Below are 18,806 nucleotides of genomic sequence, written 5' to 3' on the forward strand. Positions count from 1 at the left end.
AAATGGATGACTGTCTAGCTTTTTTGATAAGGAATTCTGACTACATTACTACTCTTAAAAGTAAAGTAAAGATTCACTGATACTAAATGTCTCTTTAGTGCTTCAGTCTCACACAGAATTAAACAATACTGAGAGGCATCCCCTAGAAAATCAGACTGGTCTGGAAGTAATAAAATCAAGAAAAATGCTATTCAGTCATGGACGTAAAGTCACAAGCCATTTTAAGTTTGCTCAGTCACTATAGCAGTATACTTTCATCTTCAGGGATTTTCATTGAACCTTCTGTCAACAACATGAAAGGATACAGTCAGTAAGCACTGTATTAAAATACATCCTGCAATTCCTTTAACTTTGTTTATATCAGGAACGGCATGTTGTTGAACCCATGAGATGAAATCCAGAAATCCTGCATTCTACACCTGGTGGATGAGATGTGAAAAAACGACTTAATATTGTAATAGGACCAGAATCAGGTTTGGTAAGCAGCAGGTTTCACTTATGTGGCACTACATTGCATTGTACACAGAACATACACATTCAAAGAACAGTGAGCAACAATCCTACTATCAAACAAGAGCATCAAGTGCAGCAGCACATCTCACACACAGATCACAGCAGCATGAGAGTCTCTCATGGCTTGATAGTGACATGGGTCTGACAGGACTGTGACTGCTAAAGTTTGCTTACTTGCACCTTGAAAAGGGGAGATATAACGCCCACACAAAGCTTTTTCTCTGTTGGTATAAATAATGTAACAATTTTCTGTTTTTAAACATTAAAATAATATAAACTTTTCGTTCATAGTTCTTCAACAGGTACAATCAAACATAATAGGTAAGTATCCACAAAAGTATTCAACTAATCAAAAAAAACAATGTTCAAAATATCAAAATCAATAAACCCATAAATACACTGCTTAACAAGGACAATTTGTCCCTCCTCCTCGTCAATTCACTGCCTTCTTCATCACAGTTACTTTATACATTGCATGCCACATAAATAAACGAATTTAGCTATTTCTGAACAATATCCCAATTTGCAATTAGCATTAGTCTAAAAACTAAATATAATTCACAAAACACTCGACATATCAACAACACATAAACAGAACATCTTCCCAAACACATATCAAGGTTATTTAAAAACCTCGAAAGCATAAACACTCAAAGTCGCTGGAAAAGGAAGACGTAAAAACCATTACCGTTCCCGCCTCTTCAGCTGGAGCTAACCGATAAATCTACATACTTGCCAACCTTGAGACCTCAGAATTAGGGAGATATTCCAGGGGGGGGGGGGGGGGGTTGGGGAATGGCTGGTGGGATGCGCAGCATGGAGCATTGTCATAGGTTTATGGAGGAAAACTGTCGTATACAGTGTTGGGTGTAACTAGTTACTATGTAATTAGTTACTGTAATTTAATTACTTTTCCCTTGAAAAAGTAAAGTAAGGGATTACTCTCATGTTTTCTGTAATTTAAATACAGTTACTTTGGATGTAATTAAACTAAATACTTTTTGAAATACATGCGTGTGCAATACTGTAATTGACATCAAAATTCAAAGTCTTACTTTAAAATCTGTGCTTTAATGTATAATTCTAACATTTGTAATACTTTGGTCAGTTAATCATATTATTCTTTTATGAATTAAATAAGAGGTTTCATGTCTATCCTTTAATCACTTAACTAATCAAGGTTGATGTAGGATATAGAAAGTAATTTGTAATGAGTAACTAAATACTAGTAATTTGGACAGTAATCTAATTACACTATTGAATATGTAATGAGTAACTAGTAATTAATTACTTTTTCAGAGTAACTTATCCAACACTGGTCGTATACTAAAATAAATAAAACCTCAAAAACTAAACAATTTGATTTATCTCAAACAATTTATCAAAAAATTAAGTAATGTTTCTTTAATTTGGTAATTTGCGCGCGCGCACACTCTCACTCATTTGACTCTCCCTCTCACGCGCATTTGCTCCTCGTGCAGACTCGTTCTTTCTCGTGCACACTCGCCCCCTCTCGCGCGTATTCACCCCCGTTCGCGCGCATTCACTCCCTCTCGCACGCCTTCACTCCCCCTCGCGCGCGTTGTCTTCCTCTCTTTGCATTTGCTTTACTTTTGACAATTTACGTGCCTCAACCATTATACTGTACATTCCCTGAGTTCTGTGTCCCTAAGAAAAGACTGAATGTCTTTTGCATGAGTATACAAAACAAAGCTTTTACATTGATTTTATGTCTGCAACTCAAACTTCTTGCCAAAATCTTTCAACACAACGAAATGGAATGAATGAATGAATCTGCATTATGCATATAATGTACAGCACGACCAACATTCAGGGTGAGTGTGTAGCAACTGCTGAGAAGACTGGCTGTGAAAAGTGTTCGATACAAATGACATGAGTTCAATTTCACTCAGTGAATCTCTTATAAGTCATCTGAATATCACACTCTTAAGATGATAAGACGCAGAGATGCAGGCAAGAACAGTTCTGTGTTATAGAGAATCAAACGTTCGTGGACTGCCCTTAACTTCTGGTACACATAAATAATAGAGCGCACTTCTGATACCAAACAAAATAAATCGAGTAGAAACATTACTTGGCTAAACTTGGCTCTCCGGCGGTTTAAATTTACACTGCGATACCAAGCTCAACCGCTAGATGTCAATATCGCACACGGTTTCTTTAAATGTGCCAGAACTACAGGACCCATTCAACAAATTGTTTATTTCATAAAACGTACATACAGCCAAAAAATCTTTTATTTAATACAGTTATTATACAATCAAATAATATAAATTAACATAAATTAAATTAAATAGATAAACAAACACAGACCGGAAGTTAACTGCAGTCGAGGCGCGCACGTCCGATGAAACGCTCAGTCCTAGTCAACCAGTCACTATATATTAACATTAAAACGGTCTTGGTGATTTACTATCATGTGATCAAATAATTTATTTGTTAAATTCTGTAGCTGATCTATGAATCTGTTTCATCAGAGATCTACTCCTATGGTCGACAGACCATAAAAATCTAACATTCAGCATCTGAAGGCGTGAAACTAAATGACTCATGATGGAAGGCTGTTCACTGAACCTTGCAACGTTAAGGCTCAGTGTGTTGGCACAGAATTGGGAAAGGAGGTATGATAGAGGCTTCTCAGTGCACTGACAGAAAATATCATCAATCTCTGCCTCGTTTCTAGTGAGTCTATAGTCCCTCATCCGGCGTATCTTCTGTTCCTGATGATTTCTTGCTCTCCCCTAAAGGAGTTTGTCCGGGGCTTAAGAGCACATATGTGAGAGAGTCTGTGTTTGTTTCCGTATGTTGCGCTCTGAGTGTAGGAAGTCCTCTTTGCTCCTCAGACTGACCACTGGAGGATGTCGGTGACTCGGGAGAAGAAAGAGGTGAGACACCCACAGATGTGTAGCGTAAGAGAGAGACTCCTCTGAGCTCTGCAGCCAGTTCCTGCACTAACCTCCTGGAGGTCCGGGATCTGTTTGTGGTGTATTTGGGGCTGTCGAGAGGTCCTGGTGAACTGTCTTCCTCTTGACATTTTGGGGAAGAGCATTGAGTGCTAGATTTGGGTCGTATTCTCGCCCCAGACAACTCTGAACTTCTATCATCTTCTTCATCTTCGTCATCCAGGGTGTCCGAGGTGGAGCGTGGTGAGGCAGGGGAGGGCGAAGAGAAGGGAGAGGGTGGAGATTCTCTCTCAGGTAGGCAGAAGGCCTCAGAGTGAGCCTGCAGTGCTAACCCAAGCGCAGCAGTGGAACAGGGAGACGGGGTCTGTCCCGCACCTTCCCACGACTCCTCTGTGTTAGCATCCACCGTGTTGTAGCTATGGAGCCCCAGGACTGTGTGTGTGTTCGTGTGTGTATGGCCAGGAGGTGTGAGCAGAGGGATCTGACCACGTAACCGGGAACCACGATGAAACAAACGGTTCCAAAGACGACCAAGACGGCGTCGTGATGAGGATCGACGTGAGGAGTGCCGACGGATTTGTCTTCGCATAGCTGAACGGAGATTCTGTAGAACAGATGCCTGAAAGATGACAATAGATGATAATAGATCAAGAGAGGCTCAGTTAAGTCATTCAAAAGCAGATAACCTTTGTCTTATCAAAATACAACTCACACACAGACTGTTATTCAGGGGAATAGCAACCTTTATAGAAGCGATATGTAAGCTTTTTTACTGTAGCACCCTACAAACCCATTTCGGCCATATGCATATATTTTGAAAATGGGCAGTTCCAGGCAAATATTTTTTTACCAAAGGTTTTGACCATACACTTATAAAATTAACGTATAAAGACGCATCCCTTCTCCATCTATGTCCTTTCTTGTCACATCCATACTGCATTAATTTTTCTCCATAAATAGGAAACCCTTGCACATTTTTCTGATGTCTGGACTTTATCAACAGGGGTTTAACAAAATATGAACAGATGATTCAATATGTTGTTGCAGTCCTTCTGAAACCTTTACATCCAAATTCACAGGTTTTTTTAGGAAATGGTTAAATTATTACTACTATGTTGTCAAAGCGGACAAGCACTTTTTTAATACTTTTTATTGGTTAGATATTTGCAAAACCCAGTATCAAACATAAAGTGTGACTAATAATAATGATTTTATTATTGTAAATTCACAAAATATGGATATACTAGGTTTCAGAAGGACAGCAGCGATATCTGTTATAAATATATAGAATTTATATGTACGTTTTGACTGAAAATGTCACAAATGTCACATTCCACACGCTGGAATTGCCCATATCTATGAATATATGCATTTATTTTACAATAGATTTTGCTTGGATGCAGCACAGACAAAATAACTTACATATGACAGCAACTTTAAGTCCAAGCAGGTCTTAATGTGACTTTGTTTGTGGATCATTGTGATATTATCGCATAGTTGTGTGTTTGATTGCCAGGAAACACAGTACTGTATAATTATTAAAATCAGCAACATTGGATTAAAGTTCTGCCAAAATAAAAAAAATGTAACTGAAAATGCAGAAGCCTCCACAAACTCTGGCTACTATAACTGGCATCCAATGCATTCAAGCTAAAGAGTTTGTTATTAGACTATTGGAAAATGATGTCATCGTTAACTCTCAAGAGCAAATGTCATAAATGTAATATTGTAATCTTCCATTCTTCACTCCATTTTTATGTTGCTACTCAAATTAAAGTTTTAAATTCACACACCTGTGTGGGATTAAACACTGGGAAGTCATCGACTGGAGGTATGAGACCTTGAGCAATCAGCTGACCGTAAGAGGGTGGAGCCTCTCTTTGAACAAACTCCGCCTCTAGTTGGGTCATCTGGGTTTCAAAAGCTCTAGTGAGGATAAAAACAGGAATGTAAATGAGATTCTTTATTAAATAAATGTCATACCGACATGTTTTATAAAACCATTCAAAAGACTCCACCAGATTCAGTCAAACATGGACCAGGAACTGCTGGTCAAGAACCAGGAACAAGAAGAAGTTTGACAGTTTGATAAAGTGCAGGTATTTTTGGGTGCTGCTGTGTCTATACAAGGTTAATTAGAGCAAAGTAGCACATGACGTTATTGCAGAATCCTCCAGTGAGTAAATCATCCAGTGCTTTAGGATCTCCTCTCACTCTTCTTCCCTCTCTGTCCTCTTTGGGATCAACTTGTGCTTTCTAGATTCCAGTAATAGGTTCCGATTAAAACAGTTAATCATCCCTGCTTCTCACTGACTCTGTGTGTAATGTACAGTATGTGTGTATCTTCTAAAGAGAAGCAATAACATATGGGGACATAAAGTAAAGTCTGAAAGTAAAGGGGCAGACAGAGACACACATGCATAACAGAGACATATGGTACACAATAAACATATTAGTGTATCAAAAAAATATATAGTAAAGATGTATGCAAAACTCAAGACTATTAATGTTGAATCCATCAGTTGCAACAAACAACAGAAAAATGATGAATTGAGCAATGGAAACTGGTCAATATAAATGATGAGAAATACACACTGACGCGAAATAAAAACATGATACATTTTTTCATACAAGTTTAAATGGAGGTAGAAAGATAAAGGAAATGATCTCACCTATACTCTCTGGTCCTGAGCGAGTACAGTTTAAAGGCACAACCCAGTGCAATGACCAGCAGGAGTCCACAGACCAGACTGCCAATCAGAGCTGCTGTGATCACCTTCCTGGGCACAGAGGCCAGACAGTCTCTTTCATCACTGCCATCCAGACAGTCCTCCTGCCCGTCGCACCGCCATGTCTCAAAGATGCACAGGTTGGTTCCGCAATGGAAGTTTCCGGGTTGACAATCGAAGCAGTTTTTTTCATCCGAGCCATCTGGGCACTTCTTCTGGTTGTTACATCTCTCAGAGGCAGGGTAACATACCCCGCTGCCACCCTCGCAGGGATACTCGCCCGTCTGGCACAGAGGGCAGTCTTCCTCATCTCGCCCTCCAGGGCAGTGCCAGAAGCCATCACAGCGCTTCAGGTCAGAATAACAGCCCTCGTCTGTACCACATGGATGCTCGCCTGGAAAGCAATACCCCTTAACCTGCAGACAAGACAGATAGAATACTATTTTCTTTTGGCCCAATTAAAAAAGACATGGTTTGGACAAATCTTAATGGCAAAATACAATCATAATTTTCAACAACAATATTCAAAATTTGTGGGCTGATTTTATATTTCAGGCACAATCATCTCGATAATATCTAACATACTTAATACACAGCCCTGCCCCAGTTCACATATGTTGCCTTGTTTTATTGGCAGATATAAACATTTTTAAAGGGATAGTTCACTCAAAAAGAGTCATTAATCATCATTAATTTACCCTTGTGATGTTCAAAAGTATATTTATTTTTTGTACATGACGCAATATTTTTTGTGTTATAATGCAAGTGAATGAGGAGCAATGTTGTTAGATTACCAATGATTTTCAAAATCTCTTTCTGTCGAAAAAAGAAAGTCATACAGGCTTGAATAGTATGACGGCGAGTAAATAAGGAAAAAAAATAATGGATTATCCCTTTAAGTATTCTCCTCACTTAATGTTTAACTTTATGTCATCTTATTTAACAGCCACAAATACTGTGAGAATGAAATGACGGACCAGAAACGAAAAATATCAGTGTGTGAATAGAGACCTGGTAGGTGGCATTGAAGCCGTGTCCAGTGCTGTGATGTTTAGCGTGATAGAACACACTCATCTGCCCCTGTGAAGACTCCAGCAGAGATCTTCTGTGGTTATTATGATGAGAGAGACTCTGCAGAAGACGGTCCGCACGTTCTCCCAAACCATCGTAAACACGCACAGAATCTCCCACACCCAGCTGAAGGTCCACATGAAGAACCAACGGCTTTGGGTCCTGAGCAAGAACAACAAGTCAAAGTGAACCCTGTAAGTAAGCTGTAAATTCATTTACAGATTATGTTTCAGTAAATGTTTGTGGCATGATTCACGTCATACTTGTGTGTCCAGGAACCAAGTGCAATGCAGATCTGTAACCCCGCTCCTGTTTGACCGGAAAAAATCAGGAGATGCAAACATCCCGTAAAAGTTGACTAAGCGCTTTCCGCAGGAAGTGTCAGGGCAGCGGGCCTCATCGGATCCGTCTGGACAGTCTCGAGCTCCATTACAGCGCAAGGACGTTGGCAAACAGCGTGTAGACTGGATGTCAGAACACTCCAGGGTGCCCGGTGGACACAGACTGGCCCGGGCCGGGGTGGGCTTGGGGGCACAGCTTCTTTCATCTGTATTGTCACCACATTCATCCAAACCGTTACAGCGCCAGGAACGTGGCACGCACTTTCCGTTTCCACATAAATACTCATCCTTCTCGCAGCTACTTTGACCTAACCGACCTAACAAGATTAAAAAAAAACAGATGCAAAGAAAAGAGAGAAAGTTGAGCAGCAGATAAACACTGACGCACATTCACAAACACATTCACTTTGCTGAAACAAGCCAATCAAATCTCTCCACTCTGCAGATGGTGTTTGCTGGTCACAGCTTAATAAACATAGCCGTTCAGTGTGTTATTGATTTAACTGCAGTGCTAAGAAAAAAAGCACAAACAGCATTTCCCCACACATAGACTGACATAAACACACACGCACACCCTGTGGAGCTGACAGCCCATTATCCCCTTCATCTTCATTAACTACACATTATATCTAACTCTCAACAGTGGAGATCTCTCTTATACAAGCCAACATTAGTGCAGTCATCATATGTACATCAGTTCTCCCAGCACTTTATCTAACAAATGCTGAAAGCATAAGCCTTCAGTTTTCTGTAACTTTCCTCGTGGCTTCATGGCCATAAAAGTATTGATCTGGTGAGCCTGCGCTGACACAACAATGCTGTCTGCTGAATCTGGGCATACAATGAATCCATATGATGCTGGTGTCATCAACAAACGTAGTTACCCAATCAAATCTGTTCATAGTTATCGAACCAAAAATTTTAAAGGATTTATATGCCATTTGTGTACCCAACACATGTCAGACCCAATAGGATGGCATCAGGTATGAATGGTGCAGGTCAATGAGTGTTCTCCCACTAAGCTATCATTCTTTAATGGTGTTTGGCATCACATTTAGCTGGAATATTTAAGTAAAATACAGTTTTTTGGGGGGTTTCTAGTTAAACATGAATACTGTAAATATGGGTTGTCACCAGTGTTGGGTGTAACTAGTTACTAAGTAAGTTACTGTAATTTAATTACTTTTCCCTTGAAAAAGTAAAGTAAGGGATTACTCATATGTTTTCTGTAATTTAAATAGAGTTACTTTTGATGTAATTTAGCTAAATACTTTGTTAAATATATGCGTGTGCAATAGCGTAATTGACTTCAAAATTCAAAGTCTTACTTTAAAATCTGAGCTATAATGTATAATTCTCACATTTGTAATACGTTGGTCAGTTAATAATATTATTTGAATGAATTCAATAAGCCGTTTCATGTATATTCTTGAACCACTGAACTAATCAAGGTTGATGTATGATATAGAAAGTAATTAGTAATGAGTAACTAAATACTTTTTGGACAGACTAATTTGGACAGTAATCTAATTACACTATTGAATATGTAATGAATAACTAGTAATTTATTACTTTTTCAGAATAACTTACCCAACACTGGTTGTCACAATATACTTATATTGACCATAACTGTGATAGTAAAAAAACAAGAAGTTGTGTTAATTCTATACACATGATAATATTGTGAATAAAGGTTCAGTTTTTGATTTACAGCGACCACTAGCGTTTATTATAGATTTTGCAACGAATTTTTACATAAAATAAAAGGTCTGTGGATTTTAAGAATAAAAAGAAGGATTTAAGTCAGGCAGGAGATATGACCTACGTTTACATCATAAGACTTTCCAGCAGAGACGCGTTAGGACCCAGGGCTGTAAGGCTTTAAGCAGAGAGATGTTGGAGAGAAAGATCATCTAAAAAAGGAAGTTGCTTTGATTCGGATCAGTATGCAAGTAACATTGTTTTTTCTGTTTGTTAGAACCAAGATATGTTGTTTTTGTTATATAAGCTGTGTGAAAGAGCAGTTTTGAGGGTCATTGTTTATCTGGAACCGCTTTAATATTGTACTCGTCCAGATACTGTAGAGAGAGATCTCATTGGCGCTTAAACTGGAGAGAGAGAGCGAGAGCATAATTTACTCTTTTACTCAATGATGAATAAACTTAAAGTTAATCTGCAACCAACGGCTAACTTCACCCTTCCCTTTCAAAGCACTACAGAGGCTGACACACTATAGAGCAGTTTGTCCGATTATGGCTACTGTAGAAACAACATGGACAACTCCATGTAAAGGGACCCACAGTGTATGTAGACAGAAGATAACATACCACTTCTTTATGTAAGGTCTTTATACACCTCTAATTACGTGGCTCTTTGGAATGCTTGATTCTGATTGGGCAGTCGCGACATTTACAGGTTCGTTATACCAAATAACAACTGCTCAAAACTAATAACACACGGTAACCCGGATGCAGTAAATAATTTTAGCTGGTTTATTTTGAAATATCAATATGTCTTTTAATAACATATATAACATTATATTTACACTTGTTTAAACCAAATTGGCTGTTCATGACATTTGAATGTCGTTTTTTAACTTAAAACTGAAAGTAAACGTTTTTTCCTTCAGGAAGGTCTGCATTCGCTAAAAATGAGCCAATCAAATATTTCAAATTTACATTTTTTTTTTCTCATGTGGCAAATAACCGTGTAATAAGTGGGATAATGTACAAGCAGCCACCTGTATTGCGAAATAAGCCCCTTCGCGGAGGGTCTTGTTTCACACTGAAGGGGCTTATTTCGCCGAATACAACCGGCTGCCTGAACATTATCCCTTACTTAACAGATAGATTTGCATATTATATAGCATTTTTGTCAAAAGATTTTCCAAGAAATTACATGCTGGGCCTTTAAGAGATTCGTTGGTCAAAAAAAAGAAAACACAAACTAAACCAAAAATAGTAATTTGACTGGTATAATAATTTATTTATTTAAAAAAATTAAATAGTTATTGTGTTAATCATATTTAATAATGGCCATGATTTAGTGAAAATCTCACAAACCTCTTATGTACGAAAATCTGAAGCCCTGTGCGAGTCCGGAACTGTTGGTCTGAGAGTGGAAGAAGACCAAGACTCGTCCTCTGGAGGAGATGAATGGAGGAGGGAGAACAGAGCCACACAACCGATACTCAGCTTTCCATGTGGGGCCGAGCAGCAGCCAGTCCCCCCTGCAGTCCCTCGTGTCTTCCACATCAAAGCTGTGAAAACTGGATACAGTAAACACACGCTGTTTAACACACGGACTAAAAATCTCTTCTGTTCTATGAACACCTTCTCTAAGCTTTGTGAAGAGCTTTTATGACTATACTGAAAAGTACCACTCAGAGAGCAATATCATCAACAGATTCAACAGTGAAGTCACATCATGAGAGCCATAAGGACCAAACATTAACTCACATTTAAAATCAAGTTTGCAATTTTCTGCAAGCACAGAGTGTAAAATAGAGTGGAGAATAATTACTTTTACTCATCTGTGCTGCACAAGTTTAGTGTTAATGTCATAGGCATAGATAGACATTTGATCTGGGGAGCAGACTGGTCTGTGGGTCTTGGTCTAGTCTAAACTGTGTTTCGTTTCGCACTGATGGAGCTTGATTCACGCTTCATTCATTTCTTACCAATAATTTTCGTCTTGTTTTCCAATACAAAAATCTTAAATCAATGAGTAATCATATTACTCAAATATGAATAAGATAACCCAATAAACCCGAACTGCCAGGTCGGAGGTGAGCTTCCCTCCCTCCAGGAAATTTACACCAGACGGTGTTTGAAAAAAGCAGGATTATAGAGACACTAGCCACCCGGGTCACGGTCTGTTCTCACTCCTTCCATCAGGAAAGAGATACCGCAGCATCAGAACCCGCACCAGCAGACTACGAGACAGCTTCTTTCCCCAAGCAGTCAGACACTTAAACTATTGACTTTCACAATCTACTCATTAACACTGCACTTTATCACCCACAAGCACGCACAACTTTATACATTGTCTTACTGTAATACAGCAAAACAAATCAATCACTGTACACTACGCACATTGTGTGTACATTCGCTGCTATTTATTTAGTTATGTGTTATTTATGTGTCATTATCCTGTGTACACTACGCAAATTGTGTTGATTTGCTGCTGTGTATTATTATTATGTATATTACGTGTCCTTTTTTGTATTCTGGTGTAAAACTTGTACAGAAATGTTTACTGTGTAAATGTGTACAAGAAATGTCTGTCATACTGCCATGCTGGCTGGAACTGCACCCAAGTTTATCACCTACTGTTGCACCTGTGTATATGGTTGAGTGACAATAAAGGGATTTGATTTGATATTTTCTGAATTTTTACTTCCAATTTTGCAAACAAATGTTTTTTACACAAAAGTTTTGCCTTGTGTGCTCAAACATTAATACGTAGTGGGGAAAGAGCATTGACACATTGTACGCAGTTGAATTTCGTATTAAACGTAAATGTTAGCACATAAAAAAACATTTAGAACAGCAATGTAAATATTTCACAGCAATGTAAATTAAACAGTCAATTATTGAATCACATACTGTGTAGGTCTAATTAATAAATGTTTACTTCAGGCTTTGTGTGTTTCTCTGTTTTTTAAATTTCAGCTGATAATAGCTTGGTTAAATTGCTGTGTACTATTAAAAGCAGTCTTTTCCAATGTTTTGCACGGACTGAGGGGGCATGTCTGAGTAACGTGACATCCATGTATAAAATGATTGGCTCCCGCTAGCTCCGCCCACGGTTTATGTAGTGCCAACACAATGCAAAACTAATACAAAATACTCAGATAATACAACAGAACAGTACTGCAGTTTCACTGCGTATATTTAATCAAACAAACTGAAGGACCTAAGGATCTAAACTTCTTTATAGGAATCTGTGCGTATTATCAGAGAGGTAAATTAAATGTTGACTCAAGAGAACACATCCGTGTTGTATTTTATCTTCTTATCTGCACATGTATCTGATATTCTTATATTTGACTTATTTCCCATTGGCATCTGGTCTGTATTGTTTTCACCTTTAGCAGTAAGAAGTCTTTGTTTGGTTATAATAAGATCTATCAAAGTGAGTGAGATCGAGCGTTTAAAATGGAACTGGGCTTATTCAATAAATTCTGCTCATTCATTTATTCTATCATCACTTCATTTCCTGCCTGCTGTTCTTCCTCTCCATCTCAGCCTCGTGGTTATGTAGGATCTAACATTTGGGCATCGTCATAGTATGATTTATCAATAAACAAAACTAATATACTTACAAATATAGACATCTGCATCACTGTAATTGAATCTCACAATTTAGATCCAACCTGGTCTATTCTGTTATCTCAGCTCTAGTCTGTAAAATTAGTTTAGTTGCCATTCAGAATTTCCCTTCTGGCTGTCGACCAAACATGCACCCATACTCAATATGTCAGACCTTTACTCATCCCAGTTATGGCTGAGTGGGTCAGATATCCATAACTAAATGTGTCCAAAAGCTGTCTGAGAAAATGTGTTTGACAAGGCATGTCAGAAAGCTTCCACTTAAAGGGACAGTTTACCAAAATATACATTTTCTTTCACCATTTATTAACCCTCATGTTGTTTTAAGTAAAATTTAAGTTTAAGCTTATAAGTCTTTATTTGGGGGGTTGCAAAGCAGTTGCTCCCCACATTTGGGGCATCACAATGAAAACGTTTGAGAACCACTGCTTTAAACAATGAGGAATCATCATCAATCATGAAATATGAGATATTAAAATCATTGAGTTCTTAAGTCTTCCTCTAAAGACAGATCTCTGATCACAGAGTTCCTTGGTAAATGATGTCATGCATTTAGATAATATCATTAAACCAATGACAAAGCCCAGTCATACTCACATACAAACACACACACACACACACCGTGGCTGTGGAGGTGAGGAATAGTGCATTACAGAATCCCTGCAGTCAGCATTATTGCTCTAGTCACCATAGAGCACTCTAAGCTATTTCATAGAGTATGGTGACCTAAACAAGCTGTAAATGGGAAAAGCTGAGTAAAGTGAAATGCATGAAATTATTCACACAAATCATTTCAGTGTACCACTTGTCGGGAAAGTCTGTATGATAAATTGTTGTTTATAAACAGCAGTGTTTCAATTTTTTATCTTGCTTTGTACAGGAAAGACATACAAATACATGTGACATCATCTACCATATCCCCAAGAACAAGATGGTCATTGTTGAACAGTTTGTAATTTGTAAGTAAATTACTTTCATCCATAAACTGTGTATACCTGATGGTGATTATATCGCCGCGGTTCCCCTGTATGTTCCAGCTGCAATTCACACCGGGCGGGTAATTGAGGGGCCATGATGGGCTGTAGATCACTCCTCTCCTCTCTGTGTGCAACTCCACCTTACCACCACAAGCAGCTGAGAAACACACACACACGCACACAATATCTGCATTATTTGTGCCCATGGCAAAGAGAATCACTACTGCTGTCTTACTGTAATTGAAATGACATCAACATCTCACCCTCTATGTCAATACGTCTCTGCCTCAAGCAACATACACAAACTAAGCACATGCACACAAGGCTTATGTATTCCTCGTGTACAGGGTAAGTGTTCATAGATATATGATGGGGAGAATTTGATCCACTCTCAGGTTCATAGAGATTCTGTGGTATTTTAATGACACATTATACTCAATTAAAGGAGGGGAAAGTGTGAGGGTGTGTTCTAATGGTTACACATTTGGATAGAAACAGAATAAGAGGGGAGGAGAGGAGACAAAAATAGATAAGGAAAAAAATTTAAAGTGTAAATGAGTGTGCAAACCATTCAGTGTTTTTATCTTTTCCCATCACATACAGCCATGAAAAAAAGTGAATATCAGTTTGTTTTCTTTGCAGTATTTAAGATCTGAACAAAATACTGTGCATCTTTCCAGTTATTTTCACCTGTTCCTCCAGTTTTAATTTTCTGCAAATTTTAAGTTTTAATTTGCAAATAAATGCAGAGAAACAATATTTTTATTTGAAATTTGGGAGAAATTTCACAAAATGAAACAACAATTAAAATTTTACAAAAACACATAACTATAAATAGTACATTTTTAAATCATAAATCTGATTCAAGATACGGCAAAGATATTCAAGATATTTTTTTCAGGGCTGTATACCGTATACAACTGGAACAACAATGTCATATAATAAAGGATGGTGTGGTTTAACAAGGTGTAAATAATTACTGACACTACCCATTTAATCCTATGGGAACATCATGAAAAATACCCAATTTTTTTTAAGACAGCACAAAAAGAAGGCATGCACATGTTCAAAGAGGTTCCATATTTTTCTTGTCATCTAGTTGATAGATCGCAAGCAAACATATTTTATTCAATTGTCTAGTGAAAATTCTACATTATGTTTCTCTTCATGTTCTGTATGAATGTGTTACTATGGTAACAGATATTTGTTTTCTCCCATGGTGAAGCACCCTTGCTGACTTTATGCATGTTAAATAAAGGAAATGACTTAAAGAGAAAAACTCAAGAGAATCAGGAAGAAGCAGGTTCAAGAAAGCTATTTGTATTCTCAACCAACTCAAAATGTTATATATAAACTGCAGTACGTGCTAAATTAGTGCATTTATTACACTCATTACCCCGCATTATAAACATCTGTCACATTAACAAGGACTGCTTACATATTTACAACCATATTGTATCTGAGAGTGGTTAAATGTTTTAGGTTCTGCTGAAGAGCAGAAAGGCAATGCTCTGTTCACAGACAGAGAGTCTATGAGTGAACAAGAACAGAGATCAGAAGCACATTTTTATATCTGAGGACATGTACAGTACTGAATTAACTTCAGCTTTTTGCTAATTATTATATTAATACAAAATGTAGTTCAACAGAAAGTTTGTATGTATGGTCCTGCTACACTCCACAGTGTGAACCAAATGTCCACATACCGGTAATACCAGTCACTTTTTTACTTTATGGGGACATTTTTGGTCCCTATGAGGAAAGCAGCTTTTACATCAAACTGTGTGACAATAAAAACAATGCAGAAAGGTATATGTGAGGGTTAGGTTTAATGGTAAGCTGAGGGTTAGGGGATACAATATAAAGTTTAAATAAAAATCATTGTCTATGGAACGTCCCAGTAAAACATGGAAACCAAACTGTTATGTAATTATGTGTGTGTATCTATGGGCCAATGATTCTCAGATACACAAAAGAATAAGACCTCTATACACAAATGAGGTCACTTGATATTGTTTTATTTCAGAACGGTGTCAAGATTATATTATAAACTATTTGCGAACTAGTTGTGAACATAACCAATGTCCTCCTCTTTCACATGAAAAACTGTCATATTCTACCTAAAACATACGAAAAGGGAGGCTGCCTAAACATCTGCGATGTACAATCATTTTATAAGCAGAACATGTCTGGAATATCAGAAGCCAAGGAGAAGGGCCTGTGCATGTGTGTCTGTAAAGAAGAAGGGCAAACACACAAAATATTTACACAAATATGGACGAGGGTTCTTTGTCTGTCTGGGTGTGAGAGGGAGAGCTTGTATGTGTCACAGCTACTATCAACACATCCCCACCCCCAACCAATCCCTCTTTTGTCACCACCCCTTTTCTGAAAACCTCATCCAACATTACAGATCCAATTATTTTATTGTTTTGTTCTTCTGTCTCGGTGTTGTTAAACAGATACTAGATGATCTGTTAGAGTAAACGCAGGTCTCTCATCATCATATGTTAAATATCGTCCAACAGTGTAAACAGTGCTGCTGTATAGAATAATGTAGGTGAGATGAAATGAATCCTCTGTGCTTGAGACAGGCACAGACCTTGCAAAAGTCCTCTCTAAGGGACTGTGAAATCACTGACCTTTGGTTTTGATCCCTTCTGATAGTGGATGTACAGAACTGTGCAGTACTTGTCAAGGTATCTCTCTCTATGAATTTTCTCTGGCTGTGCCCATGAGAAGGTTGTGCAAGGCTTTCTCACGCCAGAAAATCATGATCAGAATGAAGCAGAATTAAATGAATGTTGATGACGTCAGGGAAGTCCTACTTACACACTCAGATCACACTATTGTATTTAATTAAGACGAGTGGTGTTATGATGTAATGTGACATGTATATTACGACATGAACGTGAACAGCATTTCGTGTGACTAACTTAAATGTTTCCCTTTTAAGAGAAAGGCTGAATAACAAGGCGAATTGGTTAGAAAACGAGCTCTGTCAGTCGTTCTTTAGACGGATCCGACCTGTCTGATACAGCCGTGTTTATAACTGCCATGGCAACAAGCCAAACGCGGCTCTGTCCTCCTCAATTGATAAATGCTGCAAAGCCTGCGCGCTCCGCTTAACCTTTCTTTTGTCATCGGCACCATTCCCACATTAAACATATCAACACCCGTGTAAGGGTTTTCCTTGGGATGAAATAGCGTTCGTTTCAAACGCCGCCTCCAAAAGACAAGATGACACGACGTGATTCGCGATTGAGTATTAATGTGGCGTAAATCCAAGATCTTTTGTTCTATACAATAAATTGCATTATTGTAGATGTGTGATACTATCGCAATCACCAAGTCTACTTACCCAAACAAACCCAAGCCCAGCGCAGACAAATCCATTTCACAAGGTAAAGCCTCATCGCCACGGTTCTCTCCATCATCATCTCGTTCAGTATTTAAATCCAGATTGATTTCGCAACGTATCTCATCGGTTTTACGGTTATCGCGGTCTTCTTGTATGAACATCGAAAAGCAGCATCTCTCCTTATTTTCGAAAGGCACATTGCACTGTCTGGACTGGAGGGTAACGCAGAGACCTTCAGGAGAGAAACGGGATTGGAGGTTCTGTGTTGACAAAGTAATGGCAGGGACGCAAATTTTCATCAAGGAATTGCGTGGTTTTCTTGGCGCACATAACGGATCTCCGACATGTATTAGTTATTGTTTATTTCGCCGTATCTTGAATAATTTGCCTTCCCGTTGTATTCCACGCTGTGTATTTCATCATTCTTACGCGATTTATTATTTAATGTATCGGTGTAATGTCCTCAAGAACGCGTGAATAAACCACAGAGAGGGCACCACACACGCGCGTGCTATTAAACGCTGTCAGATACTCGAAATACGCAGAGTAAATTAAACATCTGATCTAAACACCTAATTAGTTAACTGTATTGTATTATATCAACTTCTAGTTGTCATATACAAAAGAGAGAATACTGAGAGCACTGGTGTTATTTTTAAATTCTACTTTAACCGTGTAAACATCCATTGTTTATTTTTCCTCAAATTAGCTCTGGTTCGTTTTCACGGTTTCCCATTCTATTTGAGACCTTCCAGTAAACGCAGCAGTGAAAGTATGCCCTCTCATGGACGGAGGGAAACATAGTTGAAAAGCATGACGTTCACTGATTTAATAACGTGCTTAAGTTTGCGACCTTTTCGGTGATATCCACAATGCATACAATTGTATCGTTGTTTTGAATATATTTGATTTGCACAAGACTAGTCCATTTGAGATAGTGATTGTTTAATTATACACATGTGATGTGTGATTTTAAATGTATCATTAACTCAAACACAAACATAAGAATATAACTAGATGTAGAAAAGGCACCGCTGGGATTCGAACCCAGGATCTCCTGTTTACTAGACAGGCGCTTTAACCATCTAAGCCACGGCGCCGGTGCGTGATCGGTTGTAAATTGAGGTAAATATACTGTTCTCAATCTTACACATTTAAATTAAAAACATTGACGTTTTATTGACCTCCCGTGGACACTTGAGGTGTATTTAGTAACGATCGTTACAATACAAAAGAGACGTATGGTCACAGTACACGCACTTCAAAAGACAACTAACCCATTTGCAATAAAACGATCAAACATAATGCTGTGCAGTCACTAACCTAAATAAACATAGTAACGTTTACGTAAATAGAGTTTTTTAAGTTTAATCTAACGTTACACACATATACAAATACACGTTTAATTAAATCTAAATGTAAACAAATATAATAAAAATTGAGTCGACTCCGCATTTTCACTTTTTGTCAAAACGTTAAATGTCTAAACCTAAAATAGTGTAACGTCATGTGATCTAACAAAAATAAAACATGAATTAGAAAAAAAAAAAATCTAAG

General features: G+C 38.0%; 1 protein-coding gene and 1 non-coding gene across 2 annotated transcripts; both read right to left on the reverse strand.

Moving 5' to 3' along the window:
• Window positions 1-2,244: 2,244 nt before the first annotated feature.
• Window positions 2,245-18,665, reverse strand: lrp3 (low density lipoprotein receptor-related protein 3). Its single transcript, XM_056760672.1, has 8 exons — window positions 17,250-18,665; window positions 13,907-14,045; window positions 10,641-10,846; window positions 7,501-7,895; window positions 7,178-7,399; window positions 6,110-6,582; window positions 5,231-5,363; window positions 2,245-4,056 (listed from the first exon to the last, which is right to left on the reverse strand). The coding sequence occupies exons 1-8, from the start codon at window positions 17,326-17,328 to the stop codon at window positions 3,223-3,225; spliced, it is 2,481 nt and encodes an 826-aa protein (XP_056616650.1). The 5' UTR covers window positions 17,329-18,665; the 3' UTR covers window positions 2,245-3,222.
• On the reverse strand, window positions 18,276-18,349 carry trnat-agu (transfer RNA threonine (anticodon AGU)). The gene has a single exon. It is a non-coding gene; the product is annotated as a tRNA-Thr (tRNA).
• Window positions 18,666-18,806: the final 141 nt, after the last annotated feature.

Source organism: Triplophysa dalaica, chromosome 1 (assembly GCF_015846415.1).
Source record: "Triplophysa dalaica isolate WHDGS20190420 chromosome 1, ASM1584641v1, whole genome shotgun sequence".
NCBI classification, from domain to species: Eukaryota; Metazoa; Chordata; class Actinopteri; order Cypriniformes; family Nemacheilidae; genus Triplophysa; species Triplophysa dalaica.